General features: G+C 39.6%; 1 protein-coding gene across 1 annotated transcript in view; it reads left to right on the top strand.

The window, feature by feature from the left end:
• Nucleotides 1–707: 707 nt before the first annotated feature.
• URI1 (URI1 prefoldin like chaperone) overlaps nt 708–27612 on the top strand; it is a 40957-nt gene continuing 14052 nt past the window's right edge. The window contains exons 1-4 of the mRNA XM_051629123.1: nt 708–791; nt 11072–11106; nt 15136–15214; nt 18292–18427. Coding sequence (XP_051485083.1) covers nt 720–791; nt 11072–11106; nt 15136–15214; nt 18292–18427 — 322 coding nt within the window. The 5' untranslated portion in view covers nt 708–719. The remainder of the gene's footprint in view (nt 792–11071; nt 11107–15135; nt 15215–18291; nt 18428–27612) is intronic.

The raw sequence follows: 27612 nt of genomic DNA, 5'->3' as shown, positions 1-27612 counted from the left end.
TCATCCCTGTTTGTAAAAGCCACGCAGCTGTTCACGCACGTCCCGGGGCACTGCGGGCCGGCCCGTGCCCTTGACAGATGACGACACCTTCTCTGAACCCAAGGCCTCTGGGCCCTGGGCCCGCGCTCCGAACCAGCGCAGCACCAGGGGCTGCCGGAGCGCTGGGGCACAGGCCGTGCCCCCGGGGGGCTGCCGAGGGGCGGCTGCCGTGCCCGCCGCGGCGCCGGGGGGAGCCGTCGGGGCCGCCGGCAGCCGGGCCGGGCAGGGGGTGGGAAGCGCCCGCCTCTCGCGGCTCGCAGCCGGGTGCGTCCTGCGGGCGCGGCGGGCGGCCCGGCCCGGCTACCCAGAGTGCAGCAGGCAGGCGGCAGAGGCGGCGGCCGGCACCGGGCTGCCCGCACCGAGCTGCCCGCTGCGGGCTGCCCGCGCTCTCCCGGCCCGCCGGCGAAACCGGAGCCGGGCCCAGGCGGCGGCGCGGCCCAGAATGCGAGTGTGAGATGCTTCCCCCGGCAGCGGCGCCCCGGGCCCAGGCGGCAGCGGCCCCCGCGTGGATGCGGCTCTTGAGCCGGCGCTTCGCCCTCCACAAACATTTCTATAGGACTCATTCGCCCTGCTGAGGAGCTCGGCCCGGCCCGGCCCGGCCCGGCCGCCTCTCCCCCCTCGTCGCCCTCCTCGCGCCGCGGAGCGGCTCCCTCGGAGCCTGCCGGCCCGACCCGGCGGGCATGGAGGCCCCCGGCGGCGCCTCGCCGCTCAGCCCCGCGCTGGTGGGCCGCCTGCGCCGGGAGCACCAGAAGGTAAAGGCCGCGGGGCCGGGCCGGGCCGGGCCGGGCCGGGCCGGGCCGGGGGGGGGGGGGGTCCGGGGGGGCGGGGGAGCCCCCCGGGTGGCGGGCCCGGGCGGCACGCGCCGGGGCCTGCGTGTGGCGGGCGGGCACGTGACGGCGCTGACGTCACGCCTGGCAGTTGAGGCGGGCGGGCCCGGGGCCCCCGCGGCGCCCCCGGGACGGGCCTGCCCGGCCTGCCCTGCCCTGCCCGGCCTGCCCCGGGGAGGGAGAGGGGCCTCGGGAGGCGGGCGGGTGCGGAGACCCGCAGTCCTCTTGGTGTTGCTGAAATGCCCTTTAAAACGCGGACCGGGAGTCGGGGGCCTGTGAGGGCCGGGGGGCCGCGGGCCTGCCCTGCCCGGCGGGGCCGCTTCCCGCTCCCCGCGCTGCCCCGGGCGGGGCCCGCAGACCCCTGAGCCTACATGAGAGTGAAGCGTGCGCACATGGCGCGCTCCCACACGCGTGTTTTTCGCCCGCTGTCCCTTTCTGTGAGGTCTCTCCAGTCGCGGGGCCAGGAACGCACCTGTGTAAAACTCGGCCCTGCAGGTAAGGCCTATGCAAGGCCCGGCGGGCGGCTCTGAACTGGGTCATCTGGTGGGCCAGCCTGAAGAGTGGTGTATCCATGGTTAATGCTTCATGGCTTGCCTTAAAAAAACCACGGGATTATATTTGAAATAGGTTTGAAAGAGCCAACTGTTACGAAACTTGAGGTAACCTTTTTGCTGTAGGTTACATTGGTGATCTATGGTGAGTGGGCCCTGCAGATTTAATGAGTGTGGTTTTGGACTCGGGTCCCAGCCTTGCTGTGAGCTCCATGTGGGTGCAGGAGTCACTGTGGAACTCACAGTCAATTGCAGTGTATTATGTGCACAAGTGCGTTTGCCCGGGCTGCTTGCCTTGCAGTTTTTCTGCTAATTTTTCTCATATGATTAAGATTTTTTACAGCTGTGTCCAAGATGCACATTAGAGCTCCTTGGTGGTAACGAAGGACTAACTTAAATGTGTATTGATTTGTCACATGCTGGTTTAGTTAAGAATAAGAAAACTGAATAACGCATACGTAGAGTACCGTGCCTTGTCTGGAACACTGTGCAGAAATGTGTCCACTTTGAACAGCACAGTAGAGCGTTGCTAAAAGATCTACATACCCAACTGACAGTGCACGTGGAGGGGCAGTAAGAGGATCAGCTGGAATGCTCCACTCGTTCTGCCAGGATAGTGTCACATTCTACTCATAATGGTGATAGTAACTCATCGGGTTGGAATCCAGTGAATTTTCAAGGTAGTAGAATTTGGTGAAGAATGTTGGCACATTGATGTCAGTCGGGCCTAAGGTGCAAGCAGATGTCTGCTGTGTCCATGTAGAATTATTCCCAGTTCATGGCAAGACCTCTCTGTAAGCAAGTTTAAAACTCTTTCGTAAACAGATCTGTTCCAGTGGAAAAGATGCCCAGGAGACCATTAATTAAGCCTCTGTTAGGCTGACGGACCAAAATTATATTTTATCATAGGGAAACTTTACATAATTTTTGCAAATTGGCTAAAAAAAATTGAACACTTCAGCTTCAATATGAAATTATACTAAAGAACTACAAATCTTGGTTACAATGGAGTGTCACAATGAAGATATAGTAGACTTTCCCTCTATGCTATGAATATATATAATTGGATTACAATAGCATTTGCAGTTACAAAAATACTGTATTTTAAGATGGAGCAGGTCTTTTCATTTCTGCTGCCTCTTTTTGGAGATTTGTATTTTTCTCACAAAATTACTGAAGTTGAAGGCTCTTGTTTTGGTCACAGCACAAAGATGAGGGAGACTTTGTTTTCCAGTACTTTGGTAAACTAGTAACCATAGCATGAGCATCATAACAAATAGTCAAGTTATTTAGCCAGAACTATATATATATATATATATATATATATACACACTGGCATTTAAGCAAGCACATACATTTCTTTTAATTACTGTGACATTGTGCCATCCCGGTGACACTTGATTAAGTATAAAGAAGCCTATTCATTCCTGTTAGTCTAGAGACAATCTTCAGTGTAACAGTTAAATGCAGCAGAATTAAAGGTAATGTTTGAATCACGGTTGATGATTTTAACATCCAGGCAATTGTACAAGCTGGTTCAGCTATGATTTTGAGCTTTTAAGTGCTCAAGAGCTGCTCTGGAGAACACGTGAACTGAGGCTTCCTTCCTGTTTAAAAATATTAAAAGAACAGGATGTTCATGACTTTCTATCTCTAATCTGATTGCAGCTGCAACTTCCAGGTTTAGGACCCCTGGTGAAAAGTAATTTTAGTTCTTGTTTAGGACTGCTTGCCTGTTGGATAGATTTCATCTTGTTAATTTGTAGTGATAGTAGGACCAAACTGTTAAAAGCAATTTTCAGTGCTCCCACTAAAGGCACTTTGTATAAAAATATGACTTAGAATGTGTATCTTGGGGATAAATTATAAAAAAAATATCTTGTAATTTTCATGATAAAGACCATCATTGGAAGCACAGTGCCTGTGTAAAGTTTTGAATATTTCTGTAAGAGGAACTTAATGTGTGCATCATGGATTACCTGCAAAAGCAGTGTATGTTAGCTGAAAATACTGCATTAAATCTATTGCAAGTTAGTACAGGAATTAGTAAATTAATATTTAAATTGGTAGATTGGCATGCTGTGAGGCCTGCATTTAAACATAATGGATACACATTTAATCCTACAATCAAATAGGTTGGGATTCCTGACTGTTAGGTAGTTGACAGGTCGGATCTGTATCATTTGGGAAGACTTGTATTGACAGTGAATTTACAGTGGGCTGGTATGTTCTGTAGTTCCTGAACAGTGCTATGAAGATACGCATAATGGGAGACATTACTGAACCAATTAGACCCAAGAGACATTTGTAGAGTGCAAACACAGGCACAGAGAATCTAAAGGATTCCAGTGTTAGCTGGCAATAGGAGTTCTGGATTATTTTTTTATTATTATTATTATTAATTTAAAAATTTTTTTTGCGTTGCACTGTCAAACACATTTTGTAATTTTCCTTTTAGGAAAATTAGGACAAGGAAGCAACTCTCCAGTCACTCAATTTGACAACAAAGCACAGTTAGATTTAGTGCAGCTATTACTGTAACTCATTGGCCACTGTGTATTATGACATATTCTTAATTTTTATGAATTTAAATGGTGGGGTAATATCCAAATTGTTTTCAAGATCCTGGGTACTTGAAGTTTTATCACAGTTATACAACTTAATAGATGAGTTACAAGGGAACAAATCACAGAATCCTGAACTTACGCTCTTCTAAATTGTTTTTTCTTTCTCCTATATAAATTAGTCCTGAGGCTGGCTGCTTCTAAGTTTTATATTCAAGTAAAGAATGTTGCCTTAATTTTGGAATGGGCGATTGTATATGTCCTACCTCTTTGGTAACCAAAATGTGTAGATGAGATCATATCCACAAAATGTAAATGTTACTAAATTGTGCTGCTCCTGTAGCTTTCTGTAGATTTTGTGGGTAGATGCAGTGATAAGGGAATCATCTGAAGTATCTCTTGCATCTTTGCAGGTCTCTCTTCTAGAAATTATGCTCATGTCTTCTCAGATTGACTGGGGAACCCCTTGCCTCAAGTACATTTCTTTGCTCCTTTGAGATTGCGAGGTTGTATTTTGTTTTAATCTGAAGCCCCAGCCTAGCAGATAGGTATGCTAGCTTGGAGCTTGCCATCTTGAGGCCCTCAGAGCAGCAACTACTGCACTGAGATTTCTTGGTTTTTTTTGTATTGAGGCTTTAGGACACTGGGCTGTACTGTGCATTTGCTGGTTTTGTGGTTCCTCTTGCTTGTCAGCATAGGCTGCAATTTCACTGTTATAAAACAGGAGTTTGGTGATCAGCTTTTTAATCTTAGGAGTTTTTTGTGATTGCTTTCTTCACCCCTTGAGGAGTTTTAGGGTGGCACATTTGTGACAGTACTCAGTGACCTGGGTTGGAATCCAGCTTAAAAGCAGACTTTGCTGTTACCTTTCTTGCTTATTTTTTTCTTCCGAGATAATTTTTCAGCCAGTGTGGTTCCTCAGTATGGTAGATTGTGCAGCATCACAAATGTTCTGCCAGTGGATCATGTCTGGGTTGGAGGGTTAAGATGGAAGAACTGAGTAGCTGGAGACATGGAGGAGGATGATGACAAGTTTAGTCAGGACTGTAGCTGGATGTTGAGCCACAGCCTGAAGATATGTCTGTGAGGCATGTGGCAGGGTTCCTTTTAAGCTAGTTAACTTGGGTATTACTAGCAGCACAGTCACTGCACCACAGGCTACATCAAAACTTGCTAAACCTGCTTGAGATGTTTGGTTAGTAGGGTTATGAGAGTGCTGTGCTTAAATTGGTCTGCTGCTGTTTTGGTATCTCAACTATCTTGGATGTGGCATAGGCACAGGAATACATTTACCTGAAGTAAGCTAAAATATTTAGTTAGAAGTTCCTTAGCTCTGTCTCAAGTTGAGGATACATGACATGGATGCTGACTTGCTGCCAGTAGAAGGCAAGACCGTACTCCAGTTAGTTCCTTTCTTGCACCATTTCAGTTGGTTTTGAGCTAATTAAACTCACTCAGTGGAAAACATCCTACTGCCTTTGGGGTTTTTGCTGTACTTGTGGGTTAAAGTGACTCCCAAAGGGGACTGACAAACAGCAGAACAGTATGAAGGTGTTGGGAACTCGTGGCTGGAAGCAAGGAAGAAGGGTGCCGTCTCATGCAAGCTGACACTGCCTGCCTGACTGTGACAGGGGAGTGGGCTGCCAGGCTTATGTGTCCCTGTGCAGGGACAGCCAGGTAACACTAAGTTCTTTGTCTACCTGAGCTATAACCACAGCAATGGTGTCAACATAAAATACTCCTTAGGGGGCAGAACTGCAGCTGGTGAGGAGGAGATTAGGTGTTTTGTGTCTGATTTATAATTCTTAGATATTTCAACTAGAGTTTTTAAGCTCTCAGAAATAATTTTGGTCATAACTTAGTTTTTATTTCTTGATAAATAATAGTTATGTACTACTATAAAACTGAGGGACCCACTTGTGTGTACACAATTCATATAAAGATAGTACATGTCCACTTGTTTTCTTGTAGGGACAGGTAAAAATTGTGGTTATGTTTTAAAATACTTTTTTCCTTTACAAAAAAGTTTGCCTTGGTTCATATTTCTTTCAGTCTCTCTTTTTCTTCAGTATTCTTCCCAAACATGTTTCCTCAAAAGCCAAAAGTTTGCACCCAAAGGGGGATTTATATTAATAATTTGTGGAAATGTAGTGGGTTTGAGTAGTATGATTTAATAAATGAATATGAGAGTTCAGGAATGCTCGCTTCCTTTTCCATTAGATCATGCAGTGTGCCAGCACACTGAAGAACTTTTAATAGTTTTATTTCATTTTTTGATTGAAAATGGGGCTCTAGGAAAAAACAATTGTGCTAATTCTGTCTTTCTCCATCATTGATTGCTGTGTTTTAGGCAAGTACTGTGTAGTTTCCTAGAGGAAAAAAAAGAAAATTCATTTTAAATGTTTATTTTGCATGTGGCTTGTTACATCCTTGTTACCAAGAGATGATTAAATATTTGACCACCCATTAGTGTTCTTCTGTAATGTAAAGTCATATTGTGAACTGGTTATTTCATCAGTAAACTTTTAGGGTTTGGGGGTGCAGCATAGAAATCTCATACATGAGTTACATGGCAGAGTAGGTTTTGATATTGCAAACATTTACAGATGGAGCCACCTCATGTGCTTGTATCAACTGCAGTAAATACTTGAATGTAGAAGGTTAAGTAGTTAAAATTGTTCAGAGTTGGAGTTACCTGAATTGGGTCAGTAGTGGAAATTATCTTGGATTTATTGTAAGCCTTGCAAACGTGGGTCTGCATTTCAGAAAACCAGCGTGCACTTCCATTGTGGTTCCTGGAAGGTTCTGAACTCCAGAACCAAGGTTGAGACTGAGATATTTACACAGTCCCAAATGGCAGGGACAGTCTCCTGAAGACAAATAATTGGTTTTAGACTTTATTAGACCCTTACTTTAATTACCACCTCATTACTTGCTCTGCTTCCACAAAAAAGTATTCCATACTGTCATTTTCCCTAAGTAACTGGAAATGTGATTGAAAGGGATGTTTAAAGTGAGACTAATTCAAGATTAAATAGTCACAAATTATATTATTGCTACATGTAAACAAATTACTTGCATATCTGATTTTATTCAGATTACTTTTCAAGTGGTAAATAATGCTTTATCACTTATATAGTGCTCTTACATCTTTAGAGTGCTTTTCTCACATTAATTAATCATCATTAAACACTCTGAGGTGGGTAGGTTAATACTATTATCCCCATTTTGCAGATGAAGAAATGTAGACTGAGAGGTTGTGATTTGCTCAAGGCCATATAGAAGAAATAGAATCAGAGCTGGGATTAGATCTGTGTCCCTAGCTTCTAATTTTGGTAGACCAGCCAGACTGTGAGCTGCAGTTTTAAAGAAAATACTCAGGTCTGCATGTGCCAACAGCACACGTCTGCTTGGCCTGGTAGATGCCTACCTTGCAGTTTGTGTAAGTGGAAGCTTGGCTTTTGTGCCATGCTGCACGTTTCCATGTTCATACCCACAAGTGGGGAAATGCCTTCTCTTTAATTTAGGAGCTCCTCCTAATCTGATGGGGCATTTTTATTTTCATAGTTTTTGTTAAATTAACTTTCATCTTAAAAATACCAGTTGCTGGTTCTTTAGACTTGAACATAATTGTGTGGCTCAGAGGCAGCAGGTTTAGCACTGGTACTGGAAACTGTCTGCAGGTGATACCAGTACCAGCTCTGTTGCTTATAATTTTTCACAAGTGAGACATAAATACAATTCTGACTTGGCAGCTTGCCTTGTTGCTGTTCAGGGTGATGAGAGACAGAAGAATTACCCTCAGTGTGCTAAAACCCATCATCTTTGTAGGCAATGTCTATCTAGCTGCTTACTAGAGAGAGACATTCGCATGTATGCACTCCACCTTGAAGAACTACCTAAATAGAACAAAACAGTCTTAGAGTGGAGAGGAGAGCAGACCTATTCATGCACCACCTTGATAATTAGAAGCACCACAGAGAGCTGTATTCAGCTGTTAGTAATGGGAGCATATGCAGAAGCAACAGATAAGGAAAAATGAGGTGGAAGAAAGATGTGCCCTTGTACAGGAGGGGGAGGACCTGCTGAGGAAAGGTGGAGTAATGTGGAACAGGTTAGAGACCCATGGGCATGAATAAGTAAGAATCAGCTTTGTGCTGCCTTCTTACCTGTCTTAGTTCCCAAGGAAACCTTGCAAGTGATTGTAGTGCCTGCTTGCTGAGTTAGGAGATGTGGCTTTGGTTTCTAGCCCTGTTCCTGAGTGGTGTTAATGGTTAAGTTACTCAGCCTGATTGAGGTAGTGTTAAGTTTGCTGCAAGACTAGCTTAATAAATATTTGAGTATGCAGATGAGCTATTGATAACTACATATGTGCAAAAGCTTATACATTTTTATGCTTAAAAAGTGAGAATTTCGGGTTTATTGCTACCACTTCTACTGCAATGTCTTAAAAGTAATGCAGAGTTGGTGGCACTGGGTGTCCAGACAAATTAAACTCAAGCAAACAAACAGGTAATTTATTTTATTTGCCCTGAGAGGAATTTTCATTCTTTAATTGTAACTCAAGACATAAATTATATATGGAAGATAGACTAATGGGTTTCCGGTGTTTGATTAAAGGCGACGAATCAAATATTTGTTTATATGTTTATCCACTTGTTTCTTTGCTGTGTTAAGACCAGTTGTTGTCCAAACAGTGGGACTGACCTAATAAAGAAAATATGTGTAATTGATCTTCATCTGGTTTTCAGTATTTATTTTATTTTTTTTAATAGAGTTCAGTTCCAAACTGCAGCGTGAAACATTTTTAAGGTGGTATGTCTTAGCGCTTCTGTAAGAGGTCTCATTTTATGCTGGCCACTGAAAAGAACAGGTTTGTCGGTTCCACCCTTTAGTATCCCTTCAAGAGAGATTATATCAAAGAAGAAGGATTAAATTAAAATTGATTTGTGTTATTGATTTTTTTTTTTTTTTTTAATGGGATAAAGGGTGATGGAAGCAGCGTATGCACCTGTGCGGTTTTACTGATGGGCTATTTTTTAAAAACATAAAAAGCATATATTCCCAATTTACATACTTACTAATTAAAAAAGCTTCCTGGAAACATTAAGTAGACTGTCTTCTGTAACCTTTAACATTGTAGCTAATGGATATAGCCTGGAAATTTTCATAGAAGGTCCTCTAAATAATGTAAATGATTATGAATATGTAACTAGTTAATATGCAGCTACGAAAGGATTATCATGTAGAGGTTAATGAACATGCTGCTCTTACGGTTTTCAGGGCTTTTCTTTTTGTGCTTTTAGCTCACTTCATGCATGGAAAGTCATGTATTGGGAGTGGAAGGCTTCCTGGCTTTTCCATCTTCATCTGCAGTGGGGCAATTAAACTGTAACTTTCTTATAAGATTCCATAAAGATTTTTGTATGCTTAATTACATTGTGTACTTCACAATTGCTGCCAAATCTGAAAGAATGAATGAAGGCTGTTGGTAGAAGCTCTGGCTCTTCTGCTTGTTAGGGTTCCATTGTGTGTTAGCATTGTTACCAAACCTTGCTGTGCTGTATGTTTTATACCTTTTTCAGAAACTTGTCTCTTAAAATTGGCTTAATATCAATAGTGTTAGTTAAACTTCTTAGTTGATGTCCTGTAGAAGTCTGTATATTTACTCTTAAACTTCAAAGTGGTTAGCTTGTACATTAAGGAAAATGTTTGCTAGGCATTTGATTGACAGGAGTTTAAAGCAAATGATAAAATCAAGCTTTGCTTATTCGGGACGAGCTACCTGGTAGAATTTCCTGATGGATTATGAAATAGCATAACCACAAATGTAGAGCTGATCTTTTTCATTTAAGTACTTTACTCTATTTAAAGAATTATTAGCTCACAAAGTAGTCCAATTTTTTCTACTCCTATATGAGTAGGAAGTGCAGGTTCTGAGATCTGTTCTGTAATAGCTGCACATATGCTAACTGAAAAAAAAAAATGTCTTTCATTCTGTTGTTTGGAAAAAAAAAAAAGAAAGAATTATCTGCTCCAGTGATTTCAGTGGTACTTGAATGTATGTTATTGTTTTCTCTGCAAATTTTCTCATTAATTGCATTCAAATGTTAGCATTATTTTGGCTATAGGAAAAACAAAATTTGTAAAAAAAAATATAGAAATTGCTTATATTGAGAAGATGTCTAGACATGTTTAATTGCATCAAGGCTTCATTGCATTTCATATAATTGAATGAAATAGTTTGTGTTATATTTTTGGTAACCATTATTCAGAGATCAGAATATGTTTTGAAAGACAAAATCTCCATGTAATTATGGCAGAGAAGGTCACAGGTTTCAGCATCTTGTCTGTTTGCTATAGCTATATAGTCTAAAAAAATACAGTTAAAAAATAAAAAGAAGTATTTCATTTTAACAATGTGCTTAATTTTGTAAGTTATTTTGGATCACTTGGGAAAGCCTGTGTTATAAAGAAATAAGTGGAATATTCACATTAAAACTTATACTTTTTTGACACCCAGAAACAACAGAGGAGAAGCCAGCAGCCTGTAATGGTGTCAAATATTCTTGTATTTAAACACCACAAAATTAATTTGTGCTTTTTCAATTAGAAATGGTCAGTGCAACATTTGTTGATGCACTGATAAAGGAAAAAATATTCTTGGTGCTGCGTGACTCATTTGTTTTTGCTTTGAATGAATGAATATGGAAGTTACATTGATGTCTTGTTATAATTGATGTTGTTTTCTTGTTCTGCAAACACGTGACACTGAAAACAGATCTGCAGATTGCACAAACTACTACTTATCCTTATATTGTGTGTCACCTAATAGTTATGGAGCAGGTATTGTACCAAAATATGAATTGAAAAGCTGTAGTTTTTTTCTGTGGTTATCAGTCTGCATTAGTGTGTGATAAAGTGTGCTGCTTAAGATTTACCATTCACATGCCTTTGCACTGACAAATAAAAATGTGTATGGAGACACCACCAAATCTGTAAAGCTACTGTTCTAGTTTCTGATGCATTGACATTGCAGCTGTGTGCTTACCCTTCTTTTTTCATAAGTAGTTATCTGTTTTAATGACAGGTGGTCACTAGCTGCCAAGAAAAAATCCAGCACTGGTAAGTGAAAAATGTTTGATTACATGCCTAAAATACTGATGAGTAACCTAGTTGTATTTTAGTAAAGTATTGCTGTTTATTCTGTTGATAGCTAAATCCTGCTAGCATGTTTTGGGGATTGTAGTTGGTGATAGCTGAGAATTGTTGCAGTGTACTTGCTTTAAAATGCATATATTTTCCACTGGTATCATCACTTTAAATCACAAATACACTGAGCCTTAGTGTTTATGCTTCTGTTTTAAATACCCAGCTCATTTGTCATTTTTCCTCAAGTAATCTGGTGGGATGAATGCTGAATTTGCCTGGTTGGTGAAAAGGTACTCCCAGGGTAGAATTAATTACTCTTGTTGTTTTCGTGCTAACTATGGAACAAGTAAGGAAATTCTCCTACCCCACTCCATGTGCTAAAACAATATGAAAGTAATGTTTCCCTGTTTTTTTTCCCCCAGTAAAGTATGTGATAAAGCTTAGTATGTCATGCTTAAAAAAGCAGTTTGTTATGTAAAAAAATTATCTCTGGGCACTTTTTTCTCTGTTGTCAGTCTATGCCTAATAGAAAACATGCTTAGTAAATAATAGTTTCGTGTGGCATCTGAGGAAAATGTACATTTAATGGTGAACGAAATCTTATATTATGAGTTACTGTGAGATATAACAGTTGATCTTACGGATATCAAATTACAATATATCCATGCTGTGTTTACCATGATGTTACTGAGAGAACAACAGGAGCTGTCTTGATTATTGTCTGCAGGGTTATTGCAGAATCACAGCAACTGCCCCTTTAGTGGTGAGATTAAACCTTTGGTTATACACCATCAAGCATATAATATTTTAAATTTATTTTAAGAGGCTTTTTCTTCATGCCTGAAAGATCTCCAAGCAAATAATTTATATTTAGTGTGTATCAAATGTTTTTAGTTTAAATGCACATAGGCTGCAAGCACTGGATAAGAGGAAAAAAAATCAAGGCAATCTATACATATCATCATATTAAATTCTGACTATTGGCTTGCAAAAATAATCTAAAACTAATATGTTTCATTTATGTTTAAAATTCAGAGACTGCATTAATTTTCAATAAGGGAAATATTATTGAAGTGTGCCTACTGGTGCTGCTGTGGTGAAGTCAGGCAGAATATGCTCAGCACTCATACTTTCTCAGGAGCTTTGCAGTCAGCGTCCATACGAATTTGGTCTCCCATGAAATTGTACATGTGTGTTATTTCGCTAAGAGACAGTATTTTTCAGCAATAAACTAATTGACAGAAAATCTTAACATTCAAAAAGATTTTTAAAAGTTTGGGAAGTTGTGACTTCTGTTTCCTCTTATAAAAAAATGGCTGAGGTTTGTGGAGTGTGGTCGGAGGGTTGGCTGAGGAAGGAGTTTCCTGGGTGTTTGTTTTTGTGCAAACTCTGGCCATGGCCCTGTGAACTTGTGGGTTTTGGACATAGAATGTCAAAAGAAAAACCTAACTTACTGCTATCTTTTATGTAGAAAAGCAGTTTATACAGCATCCATACAATCTTTACTTTACAAAACATTACTTAAAAATTAGTACCCTTATTTAGATCTTGATTGTGCAAGAGCTGAGGGCTCTTGTTTCAACTGAGTAATTTGTTCATGTAGGACCTTTTAAGTAGTCAGTGACACAGAAGAATTTTAAATAGAATTGAATGAATAACAATAGGGTTTTTAAAGGCTTAGCTTCAATGGATTTCCATTAAATTATTTTTCATTTTTTGGTACAGTTCTTGAAGTATATTTCTAAAGCCATGGAGCCAGTAGTGAGTCTGGTATGGGAATAAACATCTAGATATGCATTTTCTCTGCTAGGGACATGGTCACAGCTTGAGTTGCAATGTTCATCTTCCCTCTTCACTTCCTTCTTCAGTGCTTATCAGGACTGAGCATAGTCCTGGCACACCCCAGAGCCAGTGTCACCATCAGCTATAGGTGAAGAAGGAGATCACCTTCCTTCCTTAAATAATTCTGTTTTAGGCAAATTAATTAAAAGGCTTGATTTTAATTTTATCTTAATGGTCCAGCTCAGGATATGGCTGCACTGTTAGAGTCCCATGGTGGAGGTCTGATCAACAAAGGGCAGTAGTCCCACTGAAGAAAGGAACATACTTTGCTCTGTAAAGCAAAACAGCTTTTGTAGCAAGTGATGTCTCCTCTACCCTAATGAGTTTATTCAGTAACAGGAAGGAGTCAGGCCATAAAGGCAGTATCTTCTTTTCAGATTAGTGAAGAAATGTTGAGTGACTTTCAGCCATGAACCAATGAAAATGTTTAATATTGCTGCAGGTGGTGTGGGGATTTTCTTACTATTCTTTTCCCATGGAGTCTTCCCTTCCCATTTGAGACACGGGCAAGGCCTTTGGCTTGGGGATTGTGTTTGTTTCTCAGCGGGCAGTTGAGGTGCATCAGTGCCTGTGTCTCTAATACAGATCTCTGTGAGGCAACGGCTGGATTCTGTAAATATCTTTAACTGATTGTTATTGTTGACACCAAGTTGCCATTTTGATTCCCCCCCAAAAAACATCCCAGTCAGTTTTGTTGGGATTAATGAGTTTGTCCTTCCTCTTTGAAGGCAGTGAATTATATTCTCATTTTGATGCGGACAGTGGACAGAGAAACTTGCCTAAAATGTTTGGGAGAAATCTGCTGTCAAACCAGAGCAGAAGCAAGCATCTTTTGCAGATCAGTTATACAGAAGATGGTTTTAATGTTGAAGTTGCATCAAAACCTCAAATTTTTCAGGACCAGTTCAGCAACTTAAAATATTAAGTACTCCAGGTATAAAGTAGGGTGATTACAGCGGAGTTCAGCTGTGGAAGCAAATGAGTCAAAACAGGAGTATCAGATAATTTTTCATAACGAATGCTGAAGAAGATTTCATTCTGCCTTTGAATGTAAGAAAATCAGTGATAATATTCTGAGAGTTGTGTTATCAACTATTACATTCATTTTTCAGCACATTTAGAGATTGCTTTCCTGAATCATCCTCAGAAAACCTGTAATTTGCATCTTGGGTCAGTGCTGTGAAGTGTGCTGCTCTGTGCTTTCAGTTGCCTTTTATTGCAGAGTTTACTAGCATATATACGTTTACTGTTTTGAAGTACAAGTAAACAGTAACAAACCTGACATTTATATAACAGCTTCTTCATGCAAGAGTTGATTTCTGACCATCTTCAGAATGGCAGTGGTCCATTAAAAGACTCTTTCCAGCCAAACTGAAGTATTTAAAAATGTTTTCACAAATTTGGGCTGTTTTAGAGGGAGTGCAGGTGTTTGTTTTGCACACAAAGGAAGACCCCTGCAGCAATTGAAGCTCTGTATCTTACAAAGTCCTCTGAAGAGCCAGGTGTCTGCCCTGGGGAAAATTAGTCTAGTCCACCAAGCCATTTCTGTCTTGGATAGCAACATGTAGCATGAGCCTTATTTACATTTGGGATAGAGAAGCAGAAGGGATGTTTGTGTTGTCCCTTCTCAGGGACTGAAGATGAAGCAGAATCTTGGTGGTCAAGCCATCTTTGACTCTTGGTAGGAACACAAAGTTCACATGAGAATCAGATTTAATTAAAATTTTGCCCATTTATGTCAGCTCAAACCAAAGTAATGAATTATCTGTTACTAGTGATACTTTGAAGAATTTGCCTCTTAAGAAGCATAAACTGAATTTTCAGTTCTTTTTCTAGATGCTGATGGTGATATAACTGTTGAATATGACCATGGAGTGAGATATACCAAATCATAGTGAATGAACTAATTCTTTGCACCATAAAAAAAATTAAATTCAGGAAGAAATTTGCACAACCTAAGCCAGTCATCTATTATTTTAATACATGATATTCTAAAATAATCTAGCTATTAGTCACCCCAAGTTTTCATTAATCTATCAACTGTATGTGTTTAAGAGTAAAGTATTTTATTTTTCTGTATTATTGTGTATTGTTGAATTACTAGCAGAAAAACGTGAACTCTTAAGATATGAAATTAAATCAGCTTGAATTTGTCAACAGGAAGAAGGTAGAGAGTGATTATGAGGCTCTTCAGGAACGGCTCCGAACCTTGCCTGACAAACTGTCCTATGATATCATGGTATGTACCCTGCAGAGTTCACACAAGACAATGGTCTAGAAGTTTTAGTAACTCAGGTACTTGCAGTAGTGGTGAAGTGTTATGCAGGTTGTCATGTGCTTCTTTCTAATGTTACATTTATTATGATAATAGTTAAACCTTTGCTTTTGTTTCTCTTTTCTTGGAATGCATTATAAATTACAGTGTTACTGACAACTGGGATCTGATGACATAAATGCTAACACAAAACCTGACATTTTTGATATGTAAATCTATTGTGTAAAAAACCTGCAATTATGACTGAATTACGGTATTTAGTCATTTCCTGAGAAGAAGGTGGCTGTAGTATTTCCTGATTCATGGAAATAAACCCTAGAACATTGATTTTTTCCATTAAAAAAGTGTTAATTTTTGTTTCACTGATCTTCATATTGACATAGTGATCTTTTCTGGTGCTTTGAATCTTCCCTAACAACTGCACAGCTCCCTGTGTAAACTTTACCCTGTTGATTTGACCAAATTGGCTATTCTCTCGTTCTTTTTTTCCTTCTGCCTTCTCAGATCCAATTCAAGATACATCTTTGAAGGGTGGGAAATTGTGCTGTAAATAACTGAATGGAAAGTGCCTGACTGCTTTCTTCCTTGGTAGCCTGGCTCAGCATGTAGAGTTGAGTTGTTAGTAAGATGGCACTGGAGTACACTTACCATGTGAGAAGAGAGAGTGTTTCCCTTTTCTGTGCTAATGATTCAGCTCAGGATTTTGTGTGTGTTGTCCATTTACCATGTGTATATGTGTGGCCACATGATATAAAGCAAAAAGATCATGTTGTTCCAAAGCATGGAAAAAAACCCTTAAAAAAGCTAGATAAGGTTTATTCTTAGTTAAAGCAGCAATGTCAACTCACATCTGTTATTTTAAATGCATATAAATAGTTCCTATCTTGTTAGCCAAATATTTTCATATGTTTTCAATTTTGCTTTCATCATTTTGGGGGCAGAGTGAGCATGCAAATGGTGCATTCTGCTACTTGGAAGCCAAGTCAGGATGGGTACACATGCAGGAAAAGCACATTCTGCATAGTCTTAATGTCAGAATCCTGCCTGCTGGAGATCTGTTTCAAGCATTGGTACCCTCCTGCATACTGAAGCTAGGGAAGATGGTTTTCCAGGGAGACAGAGTCACTGGGCCAAGTCCTTGGCTTCAGCAGAAATGCCATAAGAAAGCAAGTGGCTATCCTGAGGAAATGAAGAAGGCAGCAGAGGAGTAAAATAGAAGAAACTGATGCAAACCTGCTAAGACAGATCTCTTTTTACCTGAAAAAAGAGAAAAATTGATGTGGTTCTTAGCTATTTGTCACCTCTATTTTAAATGTAATTTGACTTCGGTCTCCTAATTTATTTGCAGTTTGAAGCCCAAAGGCAGCCAGGCAGGTGGCAGTAGGTCTGAGGGTAAGAATTGTAGAATCATAGAATGGTTTGGGTTGGAAGGGATCTTTGAGATAATCTAGTTCAAATCCCCCTGCATGGGCCCACTAGACCAGGTTGCTCAAAGCTCCATTCAACCTGGCCTTGAACACTTCCAGGGAGGAGGCATCCACAGCCTCCTTGGGCAACCTGTTCCAGTGTCTCATCACCCTTACAGTCAAGAATTTCTTCTTAATGTCTAACCTAACTCTCCCCTCTTCCAGCTTAAAAACGTTACCCCTTATCCTATCACTACACACCCTTGTAAAAAGTCCCTCCCCAGCTTTCCTGTAGCCCCTTCAGGCACTGGAAGGCTGCTGTGATGTCTTCATGGAGCCTTCTCCAGGCTGAACAGCCCCAACTCTCTCAGCCTGTCCTCATAGCAGAGGTGTTCCAGCCCTTTCTTCATCTTCATAGCCCTTCTCTGGACTTGTTTCTAGAGCTCTTATGTCCTTCCTGAGTTGAGGGCTCCAGAACTCGATGCAGTACTCCAGGGGGGGTCTCACGAGTGCAGAGTGGAAGGGCAGAATCACCTTCCTTGACCTGCTGGCCACTCTTCTTTTGATGAAGCTCAGGGCAGGGTTGGCTTTCTGTGCAGTGAGTGCACATTGCTGGCTCATTTGAGCTTCTCATCAACCAGCACCCCCAGGTCCTTCTCCTCGAGGCTGTTCTCAATCCATTCTCTACCCAACTTCTATTTGGGCTTGGAATTGCCCAGCCCAGGTGCAGGACCTTGCACTTGGACTTGTTCAGCTTCATGAGGTTGGCATGGGCCCACCTCTCAAGCCTGTCAAGGTCCGTCCGGATGGGAGAGGCTGGTATAGGAAACGGCTGAGGATGGCCAAGACTCTTCCTCAGTGATAGGACTTGCCTAAGCACTGTCTGTGATGTGTGGGCTGTGGAAGGTGTCTTTATTCATAAAAACAGTCCCAAACACTGTAATATGTGTTAGAACAGGGGTTTAACACTTTAAGAAGCACTTCTCGAAGTTATAAATTGTGTTTTATCACCAATGTGCTTCTGTTGGAAGGATGTTGGTTTTATGTTTTGTGCCAGTGCCTGGAGAGTCGTTAGGGGACAGGCATTGCTTAGTGGGGCATCACTCCAAGCTCTGCATATAGGTGACTGATAAAGTGAGATTAAGCATGGTCAGTGATCCTGCTAGTAGCCCCACAAATTTACACCAAGATTATTAGGTACTCATCTTTGAGTTGACCGTACTTATTCAAGTATTTCAAGAATTTTAGCAAAACTAATCTTGCTTTTATCAGGGAACGAATGTTAATCTGTGTATGACATACAGCTCACCTAAATTATATTATTATCAAGGTTTACATGTTAGGATAAAGTGAATTTGTTTTCCATTTGACCATTCACCAACACTGAAGTTCTATGTCACAAAACAACTTGTCAAGTTAAATACCACTTTTCTGATTTTGTAAGCATAGTACTAAATTCAAAGGGATCTGGTAATTGAATATTTATAAAGGATTAGTAATTAAATAACTGCTGTAGAATTTTTATTTCTTCAACTCTGTATTTTACTTTAAAAAAAACAACACTAAGACATGAATAACTGTCTAGGTTTTATTTTTAATAGTGATTTTCAGCAGTTTCTTCTGTGCCTTTGACAGGTACCTTTTGGGCCTCTTGCCTTCATGCCAGGAAAACTTGTCCACACCAATGAGGTTACTGTTCTGCTTGGGGACAACTGGTTTTCAAAATGCTCAGCGAAGCAGGCTGTTGAGCTGGTTGAGCACAGAAAAAAACGTATGTATGTTTCTTAACATAATTTAATTGTCAAAAGTATGTATCTTTGTATTAATATATGAAATTAGTAGCATCTGCACTCTTTTTTTTTTTTGTGAGTTCATTAACAGTAATCTAATTCTGATGTAAAATCAACTTAGCACCTTATTTTCCATCTTTGCTTGGTATTTTATTGGATATGTCTAACCTTTTTAAACATCTAGCCAGAGCTTTTAATTTAACAATACATAACCCTAAGTTATTGCAATTCAGGTTTTAATGATCAGATTTTTTTCTTTTGTTTATTATGCACAGAAGTAAAAAAATAGAAACCATATCAAACTAACTCCCCTGTCACTTTTCTTTAATGTGCAAAATGCTGTATTCTCTTGCAGTACATCACATCGTACTTTTGCACTCAGTTATCTTATTCCCTGTATTCTCTGCCCTTGTTTTGTCTCATTTCTTTGCTGCCTTGTTTTCTTTTTGTTTTTCCTTTGTCCAAATAGTTTTCTAGCTTTCTTCTCCCTCTACACATGCTTTACTCCTGCTTATTGTTTTGTTTGTTTTTTTTCCCCTCACTGCTCAGCTGCATTTCTGTCTCCTGCCCTTGGCATTCCTATCCATCAGTATGGAGAGATCCACTGGATCTCCCCAGATCAAGTGCCATTGATGACCACCACATTAGTCTTACATAGCAGCACATCACAGAGGCAGGCAGGCAATTCTGGTTTTGCTTCCAGCTCTTTTTAGTTGGTGGCAAGATCTTGGCTTTGGAGAGCCAGGGCCACCAGCAAGTGGTGTGTGTGGCGCACCTTGGAGCCTCTTTAGTTAAAAGAATGAGAGCCTAAAATATTGGATAGAAATGTCAAGGAAGGAAAAGCACAATAAAATGGAAAATTAATTTGCACCTATTAGCCTTTGCTGTTTGCTTCAGATAAGTGTTCAAGTACATAGTTTTGGTATTTGTTTTACCTGTAATCTGTCTCGTTGCCGAATGGGTGCTCCCTGCACCTTCACCCTGTGTGCTGGGTTTTGTTTGAGTTCAGCTCTCCATGTTGCTGCCTGCAGCAGAACCTCATAGGTTCCCTATCTGAATAAGTAAGGGTTTTTTCATTGTGTGCAAGCAATATTTGTTTAAGAAAAGTGGTTTTTTTAAAAATAAAAATTCATTTGCTTTATTACTTTAGAATACTCCTGTGTGAAGAGCATTGCCAAAAGTATGTAATTTGTATTTTACTTATTATCTTTCTTAATCTGGTTCTCCTTACACAACTTTGCAATTTTCTTTCTTACTGAACTGAATCTACATTATTTATTATGACTCTTGCAATATCTCAGGTCCATATCTTTTTCCTTGATCATCTGATATTTTTTTCAGTGCTGCAGAATATTTTTGTCACCGTTACATTTAGTGAAATAATTTGACCTTTGCACAGTAGAGGTTTGAACATTAAGTAGTCTGCTGGGAGACACACAACAAATGCTGGATTCTTTCCTTTATGATCTTTAAAATACTAAGTCCGAAATATTAATTTTTTTTTTAAAGCAAAATAGTCATTGATACTGGATAAAAACCCTCCATTCAGCTGATAGTTCACTTCGTCTGTGTGATGGCTGCCAGTGGGAGGCTCCAAAACACTGATATTAACTAAAAACTTTAAAGGACTGTTTTTAGTTGTGGATGATAGAAACCATATTACTACATAAGATTCTGAAATAAAATATTCTTTCATAGATAAACTTCTCTGCTTTAAAAAGTACAATTGACTTAAACTCTTTCAATCATTTCCACTCTAAATGCAGGCAACTTAGAGAAAAGAGATTTTATTAGTTTATTAAAATGAAGGTCATGTATGTGGAAGACCTGTAGGCCATTCCTATATAATGTGAATTGGCCTCTTATGGCACAAATGTGAAAAACTGATGTTTCCCAAGTACTAAAGTCTCTTGTGTATTGCACTGTAGTTATTTTCATAGGTAGGACTTCTGTTTTCACTGGCATTTTGTGAGCATAGGGGCTTCATAGTGTACAGGGGGATGTATGTTGGGCATTATCTTTGTATTGACACAACGTGATTTGATTTTTAGTACATAATCTTTTTGTTTCGGACATAAATTCCATGAGTAGGTCACACGCACTGAAAAGAGGGCATCTTACTGCAGGGGATTACATTCCAAGCAGTGCCCAATGTCCCATGTGCCAGTCGGAAGGTCCTAACACAGCAAAGCTTTTTTAAGCATGTGCTTAAGGCCAGTCTGTGCTTAGAGGCTTTGGTATATAGGAATTGGGGTCTGAACAGAGCAAAGAAAGACTCATGCTGAAATTGCTTCCTGAACAGAAAGCTGGCAATATTTGTTAATGGTTTGTTTCTTCAGTGACCTACATTTTTATATCCAATGTTACTCTGTTTAATTTAGATGGGTATTTTTTCATAACTCGCTGGTCAAATCTGTTCAGATAACCAGAATGAACTTAATTAGTATAGCACTAATAATTCAGTGCTTCAACAGAAATTAAGAGTTATAAGGAAATAAATACAAGTCATACATTTTCGCTGCTTACCATATCTTGTGTTTCACTCTCCTGTGCAGGGCTTAAGTTTTCTAGTGGGACTGGCTGTTTGGTAAAAGAGGATAACAGATTCCTGTAACTCATTCACTCAGTGTGTTTTCTTGCTGGTTCTGGGGAGTTTTCTTTATTGACTTTGACTAGTTTTGCATGGGTCTGCCCGTTGAAGACCTCTGGTCACCAAGGGTGACCCTGTTCACCTTTGAGGACACCCCTGCCCTAACAGTTAATTTAATCAAGACTCACAGAGAATTTTCTTGAAGAGTTTGATTCCTTCTGTGTATGTTGTATGCATACAAGAATGGACAATGTGAACTTGCATGCTTAAGCAGTAATAGTGCCAGATAAATGAAACAGTGTCAGAGTGTGTAAAGCCTTGGAAGTTAAGAGGTAGCAGTAAGAATGTACTATATATTAAAGCTTTAAATGTTACTTAGTACTAATTAGGTCATCCTTTTTGTCTTAGTAGTTTTGTTACATTTGCTTTTTAAAGGAGAATGAGAGAAAAAAATGTTTGCTTCTGTGGAACAGAGAAATGCCCAGCCACAGCAGATGAATTTCTTGGTTAAAATTTATTTAAATGAAAGGAATAATTGAAGAGTGACTGTTCTGAATTTTAAAAGTGAATGCACTTCAACTGTGCCTAGCTGTAGAAAGTCCTATTTTGGGGATACGTTTTTGTTTGCTTAGCTTTTGACTTCGATGCAAACTGTTCAGCATTGTGATTGGTTTGAAATGTATTTGGTAAAATTTGGGGCAGTCACTCATGTCAAATGTTACCTTTTCATAAAATATTGATCATGTCTTCTTTAATAATATCTGAGTTGCAGTAGATCTTTAATTTGCTGCACATTTTTGTGACATTCTGGATGTTCAGTTCCAAAACTGTTAAAGTAAATCTAGTGAAGTTTATGAAATTTCCAAGTATATTTTCAATTGTTTTAAATTTGTTGCAGTTTGCTAAGCCAGGTACTACAGATAATGGGAAACACTTTACACGTATGTTTGCGTGTAAAAATGTGAAGAAATAGTGAAGTAGATTAAAGGATATGCACACCAAATTCCATTATAATAAAAGAAATTAGCTTTTTAAGTATGTCACAGTTTAGCACAACAATAATGCAATTGTAGTTTTTTCTCACAATTATCTTGCTTCATAATATTTCTGTTCTCCTCAAGGCAAGACTGTATTGTCTCAGAATTCAAAGAGGGAATAAAGATTCTTTTTGTGAATATGGGATTATATCTTTTTACGTGTTTGTGATGATATAAATTACGTTTTTTCTCTGTATCTGTAATCGCATTAATTCTTTAAGATGGGAAATTTTTCATTACAATAGTCCCTGTGGTAGTTACTATAGAAAGAAATTAAATAGATTTTTCTTGTAAATATTTGTGGATTAATTCAGTATGCTAGGTGTTCCAAGTGTCTAAACACTTAAAAAGGTGGGAAATTAAAACACACACAGAACTAAGAGTGGTTTTATTGTGTTAAAAATTTATCAGATTAAAAAAAATCCCACTTAAAGGAGAATTGTTGAACTACTTAGCAACTGTGTCTTCAATATATGTAAGAATACCCTTGCAGTGTCATGCTGCAAATGAATTCATGAAATGAAAATACTGATTACATTAACATACAGTATTGTGATAGTACCCATTTGTAAATTGCAGTATGTAACCTTTAATACAAATATTTGTGTCAATCAAAATTGACCGATAGCTTAGTATACAGGGTTTAAAAGATACCATTGTTTTTAATAAATAATATGATCCATGCGGATGAGGACCAGTTTGTTTGTTCCTTATCAGCATTTCCAGAAAAAAGGATATTGTCTCTAAAATATATGATAGGAAGGCTTTCCATTTCCCATCTGTGGATGAGTGAGGCCTTTAGAGGTTTTTATGTTTCATTCAAGGGTGAAAAGAACTTCCTTTATGTTCTAAAGAATGTAACACAAACTCACCTACTCACTTTTTTTGGGGAAAAATGGGGGCAGTGTTACAGCGTACTCAAGCTGTTTCTTTACTTTTTAAAAAAACTTTTTTTTTTCCTTCTCCTGTGTGCTGGATAATTTTCTTTCATTGTGCTTTTCAACTTTTTTTGGTACCATTTTTTGCAATTATCACTTTTGGGTTTGATAACCTCCGTGAGTTCCTTCCTTACCCTTGTTACGTTAGGAGCTGGTTCGGTGCACTGCTAAGTGCTCTAAATTTGTTCTGCAGTTCCCACAAGGTGCTTGTTTTCTCACAGGACCACAGTCTAGGTATTTTAACCAGAACACAGTGGAAGATAGCAAGGAGAATAGATTCCATTCTGTAAGTTACATATTGTGATTCAGAGAAGCCCTACCTTTTTATAACTCTTATTGGGCAACAGAGGAATTGTCTGAATGCCACCTTCCTTCATTTAGGAGGAATTTAAATGTATTAGTACAATTCTAGCAATAACATAGATGTGTGAACTTAAAAGAGAAATGTGTTGCATTTACTTAGTGCTAAATTATCTATACACATCTGTAGAGAAGAAAATCCAAAGTACTTTGGTTTTGGTACCAAGGGATCATGGAAAACAGAATGAAGGTTGTCTTTAAAAGGGGCAAAGCTACTGCACAAAGGGTTGCATTGCATTCTAAAGAACTAGTGCAGTTGCTGTTACAAAGAATGAATTTATGTTGTTGCAAGCACAACATAAAAGAGAGCTTAAATCCATATACACAAAAAGCAATCAGGATTCTCTTTTGTATCTTAAAACAAATGCCTATCTAGAAAAATGAACAGAACAGAAAACCAGAGAAGGGTGTTTTGAAAACCTCTTAGTAGATGCTACTTTCTGCAGAACTACAGATCTTACTCGTTTAATGTAACTTGTGGTAGTTTATTGGAAAATTATTGGCAAAAAATCCATTTTGTTGCTCATTAAATATATATTTATCGAAATACAGTTAAAAATCCTCAGATGACTGATCTACTTATACAGACCCTTAGAAGCAAGAAAATAAGAAACACACTCAAAATGGCATACCATAACTCAACCCATTAATAGTTCTTGTAATTGTACTGTAGCATTGTACTTGAGCAAGGAAATACCTTACTTCTCCAAAGAATTCAGAACCAGAGTATGTGCATAAGGTTACATGATACTTCACCTCCAGTCTCAGTAATATTTACATGCTCCATTCACAGACTGCATGATAGGTGTTCTTGTTTTGTTCAGGAATCAGTCATAATTGTGCTAGAAATTGCTGATCAAAGATTTTGCATGCAAAGTCCTATTCTGTGGTTCCCCCATGTAACTTCCCTTCTGTACCTGCAATGAGATGGTGGCAGCCCGGCATTTCCCTGGTGGACTGTGAGAACTGCTAAGGTGCTGCCTTCAGGTGCATGTAGTAGGTTCTCACTCAGGAGGAGCTGAGCCCTTGTCACTAGTGGAGGTAGGTGTTTTTTTCCCTGGCTTGTCTAAACACTCTGTGTATATATAACCATCTTCAGACTGGTTACCTTCTTCTTGAGAAACTGTGTTAGGTGGTAGAGAGATCTTAACTCTAAATCTCAGTTGCATACAGAATTCTTTGTTATACTTAATCTAAAATTTCTGTCCAGTCATCTGTCCTCAAAGGAGATTATTTCCTAACTTTCCAGTCTTTTATATTATATCCATGAGACTCCCTTGAAGACTAACTGAACCTAGCAAGGAAGACCAGACTTCAGCTTCATCTCAGTTTGTCCTGTTTCATAAAGTATGACTTTTCAAAATAGATCAACCTGTTCTCACTATTCTTGTCTGTTCTTACTATTTAAATCGCAGTGTAACACACAGTTTCCAGAAGTAACTAAAATGATGTCTATGATTCACCAAATCCTTATAGACAACACTCCAAGGACATTAATGTCAAACTCAGATAATTAAAATTTGTATCCAGCCAAGCTAATTAACCCATTAAAGCCAAAATGCATAGATGAGAATTTGTGTCAGTTTGGCATTAGTATATTGTCATGTCTTGTAAAATCTGGCTTCGGTGGACTTCATTTCAACAATATGAAATGCATTCCCCAATTATTTTTTTCCTTTATCAGTGTGTATATAGCAAGCAGAGGGCTGCTGCTTAAAAATAGCTAATCATAGTGTAAGGAAATCCAGGCAAGTCCTTTCAGACTAATAAGGAAGCTGGGAAAGAATGATCTAAATGTAAAGAAATCTCACTGCCTGTAAATATTCAAAAGCTGCTGTGCAGAGGAAATCTACATATACTGATGTCTGATTCAAACACCTTTTCCTTTTGGTGGTCCTGGAAAACAGTCCTAGACACTCTGGCTTGTCTGTAGTGCTGAACTGTCTTTCCAAGTGGTTTAGTTGAGACATGTAAATAGAAACTACTTGGGTTCACCTGAAAGCCATGTCAGACTTTTCCCAGATTATTGGATGTGACAAAGTTGGACAACAGCCTCTGGTTCAATCCGTCTTAAAAGGTTCTAAGAAGCTTAAACCACAGGGTAGTAAGAGGAGGAGACTATGGAGCCTCTCTTACTCTGCTGATATTTATTCTTTGAGACCCCCAGAAAAAAAAACCCTGTAGTTTGTGAAGTGAATGATTTCTTCTAGATACGGTACACTTTAAAATTCAGGAAATGTTGTTAGAGGATTTTAGGCTGCACAGTGGCAAGTTTAAAACATGAAACCCTGAACTTCCCCTGCAGTTGCCTGCACGAACCCTTTTCCAGGAGACCCCTTCTTCACTGAGGGGCCTGTCCCTGGGAAGGGGTCTCCTTTGACTGATGGGGAGCCCTGGCTCTCTGCTGGCAAGGGAGGCAGAAGCGGCCCAGGGGGCTGGACAGGGACGCAGGGACAGAGCGTTCTGGTAATCCCCGCTGTCCGCTGACGTGCTGTGTGGCCCAGGGCAAATCACTTAAACTGTCTGTTTCTTCATCTGTAAAATAGGAGAGAGTAATACTTACCTCCCTCACAGGGCGCTGGGCAGATTAGTTAATGCTTGTACAGCATTTTAAATTAAAATGCGCTGTGTCCTCACCTAACGGAGCAAACCCACGCGCTCCTGTCCGGAAAGCGGCAGCGCCAGGTGCTGCTCCTGGAGCAGCGTAACTGAGATGGCTGTTGAACAATATTTAGATATACAGGCAATGACTGAGACACTCCTGGTGGTTAAGAAACAGCTGAGCATCCCATTTACTACGAATGTAAAATAAAAGCCTGAGGAAAATGGGTCTCAAGCTAGATGTTTGTGTATATTGAGACTACCTTTAAGAACTGAAAGCACAGACGGGAGTATTTTCTACAAGTACAATCACTGCCTCTCTTTGATTTGGACTTTGGAGGGTGTGTTATTCACTGGAAAAAGCTGTGGAGGATGTTGATGGGAATGATCTGAAGAATAAAAGCTACGTGCGAGAGGTGTTCGCTGCCGTGTCCGCCAGAGGACGAGGTAGCCCTCGGAGGAGTTCTGTGAGAGGAGCAGGACCCCAATTGCGTGTGGAAGGAGCTGTGTCCTTTGAAGGGTGTGTGTTGGCAGCACTCAAGATGTTGAACACTTTTTGGAAACAGTATTTCATCCAGTAGGAAATGGAAATGCAGAGCATTTTTCAAGGGAGAATGATAAACTATTTCTTACCAACAGCTTAAGTAGTGGAGATGAGTGCACATTTGACATGTATGTTGTTGTTTGGTTTAAAGGCTAATTTGTTTGAAATACCCCAAAAGTCTGAGCTGTGTCTTCAGGCTTCTTGTTGGAAAGGATGGACATTTGCTTGAGTGGTGTTTTCCAAAATGCATAATGTTCTTTCTAAGCTATTTACTGAAAGAAATATATTTTTAAGGAATTGTGTTTGATACACTGTGAAATATCAACAGGGAAAAGAGCATACAATACTAAATCTGTTAAAATTAGGATGAGAGTAATTTTGCACGCTTGGTGGTAGTTGTGTTTTGCCTTGGCTGTTTCATGCATAATTCCCTTGTGTGTGCACAGAGGGGGAGTAGAGATCTGATACCTGTTTATAGAAATCTGAGTCACTAAGTAGTGGGGGTTTTTTTTGTTAGTACAACTACAAACTCATTTTGTTTACTTAAGTGCATTCTGTAGTCTTTCTGTGATTATTAGTATATTTTCATACATCCCTATCTGAAAGGCCTATTGTTACAGTAAATGCAATCTGAAACAATCCTAATGGCGTACCCTAGCCAGAAAACTGTGGGGAGTAGCTAGGTATGTACTATAACTTTTTAGGATTAGTCCCTAGACCAGGGAGTTACTTGATCAGATACTAAAGTCAACAGGCAAAAGGGGAGTTAAACAGTAAGAATCCTAAGAAAATACTTAGAAAATAATTTTTCAACTAGAGTTTTTTGTGGTTAAGTTTTTCCTCATTACACATTCCTGTCTAAAATGGGAATAGCAGGGTGCTCCACCATGCTTGTGTATTGTGAAAATAAGTAATTTAAAGAGTAAGATTTTTTTACAGGGTGGTCATGTGAGTGTCATAAAAAAGCAAAGCCAAGGAAGGATCTAGGTAGATCTGTGAAGTGAGTTACTGCTTAAAAAAGTTTTTTGGAGAGTGACTTTGCTGATCCCATGGATGAGAGGATCTCTTTGCCTCCTTCATCGTATTGTATGAGACA

The sequence above is a fragment of the Apus apus genome, chromosome 11, assembly GCF_020740795.1.
Source record: "Apus apus isolate bApuApu2 chromosome 11, bApuApu2.pri.cur, whole genome shotgun sequence".
Lineage (NCBI taxonomy): Eukaryota > Metazoa > Chordata > Aves > Apodiformes > Apodidae > Apus > Apus apus.
Note: the sequence above shows the minus strand (reverse complement) of the source record. Positions and strands in the feature narration are given on the sequence as shown.